A 7,784-nucleotide genomic window follows, 5' to 3' on the forward strand; every position below is an offset into this window, starting at 1 on the left:
GGCAGCGCTGCTCTCGGCTCTAGTGTCATGCCTGTGCAGACATTTCCCGTCGCTTGGTGGGCGGGTGGTGTCGTGCGTGCTGAACCTAACGCGCTCTGGTTCAGTGCCTTCAGGTAAATCTGCCGTGCGAAAATGAAAGAAAACCCAAACTCTGTAAACTTCCCTGTTAGCTTAGTACGTTGTAAATCACATCAGTAATAAATCTGCAATGTAGTTACAGTCTGTTTCCAATGAAGTACGTTGTGGTTTCTTTCCCCACATTTTTCTTTAGTTAGGGCAGCAGAAGAAACCTTGGGGTGGTGTTTGTTTAAAAACGCAATTTGAATGGGAAGTCTTAAGGTGACAAATGATTTGCCTTTACACAAACACTGGCGGCTACGGGGGATGTGTGTGGTGGAGTGGATTTATGCTGACTAGATGCAATGGGGCGGTTTCTTTCCTGTATCCCATAGGAAGCTTTTTAACGTGGTGTATGCAAGGTACTGTCTGGCACTGACCTCTGAATCTTGGCTTAAATTTGTTTTGTATTAAAGTAAAGTAACTTTGAAAGTCCAACCAAATCCACTTGTGTATCTTCATTTATGGCTTTCAGCCAGAGGTCAGCTTCTTACTGTCTTTGTTCTTTGAACATCATGCATTTTGGCTGGGGCCTGTTTTCAGCACTGCAGTACAAATAGTAACCACTTGTTGCAATTATTAAAGTGCAGTCCTTCAAAGTTACTCTTTATTTGCTAAGAAGTTTCAGCTTACTGATAAAAAAAATTAAATTTACTCTTTTTTGAATTGTTTTCCTGAAACACTACTTAGTTCATTTCCTTGACACTGTTTAAGTGAAATGCTGTTTTAATAAATGAAGCTGTATTATTAAAAAAAAAATTCCTTACTTTTAGTTGCTGTCACTTACAAACTTCAGAAAAAGACAAAATGTCCTCTAGAGGGAGATCTTGATGTTTTTATGTGCTAAAAAGTTAGTCACCTTGTTCCTGTTAAACGTCTCGATCGCTTACCTTGGAAAGGATCTGTCATGGTGAATATGTATGTCTTAATGGGATCTTCTGGATCTGTGCTTGTAAATTTCATTGCAGAATACAGACCGTAGCCTGTCATGTAATGGTTCTGTAGGTTAAATGAAACATTCATCTTGTAAATCAAATCTTTCCAATTCTGAAGTTAAATGAGTAATCTTGACAAGTTCATGTACTACTCCTTTAGTAGTATTTGTGGCATCAATGATACAAATGCTTACGTAGATACCAGCTTTTGTACCAGATTCTCATTTTAATCAATCTTAGCAATTGAAGGATAGCAGTACTTTTTGACTACAAAGAGCAGAGGGTAAAAGATCATTTTAGCAGACACATCAATAGCTTGAATGTAGTTAACCCTATGCTTCACATGCTCTGTCAAAATTTTTGGAAAAAGCTTGATGGGATTGTTATGGTGGTGAGTTACTCAGCACATCACATATGCAGTCTCAGCATAAGATTTCTTTCTCACAGACACTTTGAAAAAGTTTTTTCCATAGTAAACAAGGCATTATGCTCTTATTTTTCTGTAAGTAGATGCAAATAGTGTGTTTGGTTTAGCTTCTGGCATAAGCCTGTTCTGTAAAACTAAAGGCTGTGTGAAACTTGCTCTGTGGGAAATACAGGTGGAAAATTTCCTCATACTGCAAGACTGCTGCATGGGTCAAAAATGTATTACCTTTAGATGCTAGTTGAGCCCTTCCTACATCTTTCAAGTCATCTGTATTGTTAAGAAGTAGATGCTGTTAGACTGACTCCAAAATAGTTGTATTTATATTCTTATAAATGTCCATACCAAATCACTGCATTATTAATTACCCTCTGTGTGCAGGGAAGTGCTACTGCAAATAAGATTGAACTGATTTACGGCACTGATGTTGCAAGTAATTTTCATTGTGTTGTGATATGCAAATGCATCTCTGCAGTGCATTAAAAATGTATGCAAAGTGCTTGGAGGCAAATGGTGTTGCATAAGTGCATAAGATGTGTTATAATAGAAGAATAAATTCCATACCAGGAGTAAAAGTAATGATTTTTTTCTTTAAGAAAAGCATATTTATATCCTTAAGTTACTCAAATTGTAGAATCTGTGATACATTGTGCTCTGAATAATCAATTCTTTATTGTAGATCATCATTTTGGAGGATTGCAGCGCGGAGATTTCTGGAGTCTGCTGTGTCTAGCCATAATGAGCTCGTCACTCGTTGCTTATGATGATTCAGACTCTGAGGCAGAAGCTGAAAAGACTGAACTTCCCAATACTTCTAGTCGACAAACAAGCCTTCCAAGTTCTTCTGTGGATCATGTTCAGTACTTTGCACCTGGTAGTTTGGGTACAAAATCTACATATGAAATGCAGCCTGCTGAGAGCACTGACAGTTCTGGCACAAGCACTGTTTGTGAAGATCCCCCTGAGCATTATGCACAGAATAATAACACTGATTTGACATCTCCTTATTGTAGGAGAGCATACTCTGGCCATACTGCATTATGTATGTCCTACATGAACTATGAACAGACATCAAGCTCTTCAACAAACTCTGTAAATGGCATTTCCCAGAAGAGAATTCATAAAGACAGTACTTCTGCAATAAAAGGAATTAGACCATATATCCCTAAAAGGTTGCGTCAAGAAAATTCCAGAATGCCTGAAAAAAAAGAATCTGATCAGAGGGATAGCTCAGATTGTGATGTTAAGCTAGGCATATCAGGAGAGCAGACTTTGAGAAGGATCTCTGAATTAATTAAGCCATATTTGGGATCCAAATATAAAGTAACTGAAGTCCCCAAAAGCTTAATATTTTACATGTCTAAGCACAGCGGCCCTGTTAATGAAATCCAGTGGTGTCCTGTACGAGAACAAAGTCACATGCTTCTCTCGGCTTCTATGGATAAAACAATCAAGGTAATGTACAACAAGATGCTTTGTGGACCAATCATCAAACTTAAAAATACTGTATTGAATAATGGTCTTCTGAGAATAGCATCCTTGCTTGTGTGTATTTAACAGTTCCAAAGTGTTCATAATTCAAGGAGATGCTTTGCAGGACAAAACCCTATTATGAACTTGCAGCCTAATCCTTCACTGTACCTACAGTCAGTTCTATTATTTTGGAATGTGGTTTTTTTATATTAGATGAATCAGTGTGTTAGATCTTAACTTAAGAAGTTAGATCTCTACTAGGTCATTTCTTGTAATTTGCATTAGTGTTAGGTTTTCATTATTTCCTACTTTTTACTGTCACAATGGCCATAAGCACTATGGTCTGGATAAAGATTCTGCCTCAAATCGTTAAACAACTGACCACCAATGCTGGAATAATATTTTGAGGAACTTTGCCTTTCTGACAGGCCTAAGTGACTCCTGCTGGAGAAGGTATGTTAGGTCAGATGTCAGTTTCTTTGGAACTAATGTGGCAGGTCTTGAATCCCAGAAAGGTGTCCTGTCATGACCTAAGGATCTTCCCATTTTAAGTTTGTTTAGAGGGTTAACTGCTCAATACTTAAAGTGTATTTTCCTTCTAGATTTAGTGAGTTTGGCTTCAGTTATTTGTTTGTTAATGTAATCAGTCCAATGAGTCTTACTTTAATTTTAACAATGATTGATAAAAATATTTTATGTGTATGCTTTCCCAGATACAGGGCTAATGCCACCTCTGGGTTCAACTAAGTCTTCCGAAGTGGGTTTACACAGGAACACAGTTTTGATAAGAGCACACAGAAAGTGTTCTTTTTGGTGGAAAGCATGCTTTATTGTATCTAGCATGTATTTAGCATAGCATGTACAATAATTTAAAAACTTGGTTATAAAATTTAGGGCTTTAAGTAAATTTCGTTAAGTAAAGAGGCAAGAAGAACACCCTTTGTATTGGCATACTTTTAAAATAAAAGGAGAGGAAGGAACTTTAAAACTGAATTTGAATTCTGATTTAATGTGGGAAAAAATATTCTTAAATTCTCTTATCAAAATTGATTTTTTTTTAAGTCTTTTGCTGTTTAGTTTGTAGTGAAGAATTCTTGTTTTACAATTTTTTTTCTTTCATTTTGTCTTTTTCCAATTTTGCCATGGGGCCCCGTGCTGACTTTTTATCTTTGAAACAGTGATGTTCTTGAATCTTGGAGAGAGTTTTTGCTTTTTTCTCCTTAATGTCTGTTAAAGCACTGCTGCTCACAGAGGAGAAAACTCTAGGTCTACAGCATGAATAAAATTTACTCCTCTCGATTGCTTTTCTTTTATTCTCGTAAGTTATAATAACATCTTTGGTTCTGTAGTCAGCTTAACCTGTCATATCGTCAAAGTCTGAATACTTCAAACTGGATGAGGCTTTGAGCAACCTGGTCTAGGGGAGGGTGTCCCTGCCCATGGCAGGGGCATTGGAACTTGATGATCTTTAAGGTCCTTTCCAACCCAAAACATTCTATGATAATTCCTCCTTCATCTTCTTTCCAAAGCTTTTTTTACATTTTTGTCTCAAAGATTAAATGGAAATTTAATGGAATGGAAAAAAGTACCTTTGTTTTTCTTTGCAAGTGTTCTTTAATATATTGAATAAGTTAAATCTTGGCTGCTACTTGAAGAACACACTTAGAAGGAAAAGAGTAAGATGTGCAAAAAATGCTGATAGATGTTTTTTCTAAGCAGCAATTTAATTTTGGATTGTACAAAACTATGTGGACCTCTGACTTCAGTATGTCTGAATTTGACTTTTTGGCTGTCACACCATATACTTAATGCTTGTTTACTACCCCAGAGCCTCATTTTACTGATGAGTGAAATTATGGATGTGTTAAATTGGGTAAAACAATCTAAAATGAAAGTTGTTACTGCAATGTAAAATTATTAAAAATGTAAATAATAGCCTGTCTGTTTTGTCTTCTAAGCAGAAAGAAAGATTATTTTCTAAAGCAGGTTTACCACCCCTGATTGGAAGCAGTCTTTAAACGTAGGTGCCCCAAACCATAGAAATTCAATGTGAATAAAGTATGTTAATGGTGGCAACACTTCAGAGCATGCAAGTCTAAAAAATTAATAAGGTAATAATGCAACTGTTACAAAGTATATTAAAACACACTTCCATATTTTGGAAGGTAGCCTGTAGAGAAATACCTGTGAGTGTTTCTTACTGTTACTTCTTAATGTAATCAAAGCCTGTAAGGGTATGAGCAGTAGCATCTTTAAAGTTTGCATCTTTACACAAATACCTTTCAGGCCAGTAGAGGGCACGGTTAGATTAAGTATTGGCTTGATGCTATGAAACTAATTTCAGTAACTTTCTAGGGTCATGAGCCCACAAGTCTCTAATGACTATGACAGCAGTAGTTTACCTTCTGGGGATGTTTTTGTCTGTCTACCATTGTCTGAAGTTCTCAATTTTCTGCTATAAGCATGAAACAACCGATTGAAAAAGCAGATGTAGATGTACTGTTTTGTGTTGTGTTTTTTTTTTTGTTTTGTTTTTTTATTTTTTTTTCTTCTCATCCTGTACCTTCCCACAGCTTACCTTGTTTGTTGTTTTCTTCCAAAAACAGCTTCTTGGAATTGCTAGTTTAAATCCACGCAGTGGAAGTGTTTCTCCTTACCTTTCAGGGGAACATACAGACACTCAGGATGTTTGCATGATTTACTTTGAACAGCTGATTCAGATAAAACTCAAAGCACAGTTAGAAGCCTAAAATCCCTGTATGATCAGAGAGAGTAGGCAATCCAGAGCCTCAAAACTCTGTACTTTCAGTTAACCATGTGAATAACTGTGAGTGAATATTTTTATGTGTAATTACAAGCTTAACATGAGCCGGCAATAAGCGCTTGCAGCCAAGGAAGCCAACTGTACCCTGGGGCTGCATCAAAAGAAGCGTGACCAGCAAGTCCCAGGGAGTTGATTCTCCCCCTCTACTCTGCTCTCATGAGACCCCACCTGCAGCACTGCATCCAGCTCTGGAGGCCTCAGCACAGGAAAGACATGGACCTGTTGGAGAGGGTCTAGAGGAGGGCCACAAAAATGATCAGAGGGATGCAGTACCTCCCATATGAGGAGCAGCTTTCCAGTACTTAAAGGGGCCATACAGAAGAGATGGGGAGGTACTCTTTATCAGGGAATATAGTGATAGGATGAGGGGTCATGATTTTAAGCTGAAAGAGGGTAGATTTAGATCAGATATTAGGAAGAAATGTTTTACTGTGAGGGTGGTGAGACACTGGCACAGGTTGCCCAGAGAAGCTGTGGATGCTCCATCCCTGGAGGTGTTCAAGGTCAGGCTGGATGAGGCTTTGAGCAACCTGGGCTAGTGGAGGGTGTCCCTGCCCATGGCAGAGGGGTTGGAACAAGATGATCTTTAAGGTCCTTTCCAATCCAAACCATTCTGATTCTCTGACCTTGGATTCATTCCTTGCATTCAGCCTATGTATTAAGATATTTATGAATCCAATGTTAATGAAGATTTCTTAGAGCTGAGAGTTCTGTCTAAGCAGATCTGACTGACTTGGGATAGTTTAAGTTGTGCTTAAAACAAAAGATCTATAATCCTTTGCCTTTTTTGTAGTATTTAGCCAAGCAATTTTTCATCTTTTATCTGTTCTTATGTGCTTAAATATTTTCCTCTTCAATTTTTCATCACAATCTAAGAATTTCCCTTTCTGGGAAAAGATTTTTTTTTTTGTTGTTTTTTTTTGTTTTGTTTTGTTGGCATGGAGAAGGAAGAAACACACGGTTTAGTTATCTTAATTTAGTGATCTTACTTTCTTTATTTCCATCTAAATTGCTAAACTTAAATTGCCCATATCACACGGTATGTCTAAAATGTATATATAGCACTGAGTATGTGATTTCTTACTTTTTAAGTGTGTATGTATCCTGCTTAAATTGGGGGAAAAGAAAGTTGCCCCAGATTAACCAACGTGCACTTTACCATCTTCTTTATGAATCAGTGTAAGTCATGCTACAATGTTTGCAAAAAAATGAGTTGTTGTTTTCAGTTTGTGTTGACTGAAGAACAGGCTAGTGTCAGGAAAGGTCATCTGACGCAGTTTGTATAAATATCTTGCAAATTTAGGAAGGAATGCACTGTTTCAGAGGATTTTATATTGTTCATTAAAAGTATTTTCTCTAATATTTTTTGTGTGTGGCTGCATTTAAAAAAAAAACCCAAACAGTTATCAAGTCATGCGATTGAAAAAAACCAGTTATCAGCTCAGAGGTGTAATTGTCTAGGGTAACACTTCTACCGGCAGATATGGGGCTCCTCAGCATCTGAGACTAGAAGATTTTGATGCCTGCCTCCATGTTGTGTGTTGAAAGACCAAAGTTAAAGGTTTCTGTATGTGTTGCAAAACGTATAAGAAAACTTCACAGAGTAAGTTAGAAAGTAAGATAGAATCTTGTATGTGAAGTGATACGTATTGCAGATTAATTACGCTGTCTAGCCCCGTGGTCAGTCTCTAGTAGGGTCCATGAGCAGATGCCTAGAGAGAAAGAGCAAGTCAAAGGTTTATGATGCCTTTAATCCACCTCTGATCTCTGCTTGTTTTGAAGTCAGGGGATTTTTGAGCTCCAAAGTAGTTCATCTTTGTAACTTGCTACCTCAAGAGATCTCTTCCAGATACTTCATTGGTCTTATGAGACTATCTTGTTATTGTTACATCTGGTGTGGTGTATTACTCATACTAGTTAAATTTAATGTATGGATGTTGCTTCCTGCAGTGTATCAAGTACTACAAGGAATACTATTTTTATTCAGATTTTCAAAACCTTTTATTCTTTT

The 7,784-nt window shown here is 37.2% G+C and overlaps 1 protein-coding gene across 1 annotated transcript in view; it reads left to right on the plus strand.

Annotated features, from left to right (window-relative positions):
• The first annotated feature begins 2,214 nt into the window (after positions 1 to 2,214).
• The window catches only part of WDR25 (WD repeat domain 25), a 63,360-nt gene continuing 57,790 nt past the window's right edge, over positions 2,215 to 7,784 (plus strand). The window contains exon 1 of the mRNA XM_010079358.1: positions 2,215 to 2,931. Within this exon, the coding sequence (XP_010077660.1) occupies positions 2,215 to 2,931 (717 nt within the window). The remainder of the gene's footprint in view (positions 2,932 to 7,784) is intronic.

The sequence above is a fragment of the Pterocles gutturalis genome, unplaced genomic scaffold, assembly GCF_000699245.1.
Source record: "Pterocles gutturalis isolate BGI_N339 unplaced genomic scaffold, ASM69924v1 scaffold84, whole genome shotgun sequence".
NCBI classification, from domain to species: domain Eukaryota; kingdom Metazoa; phylum Chordata; class Aves; order Pterocliformes; family Pteroclidae; genus Pterocles; species Pterocles gutturalis.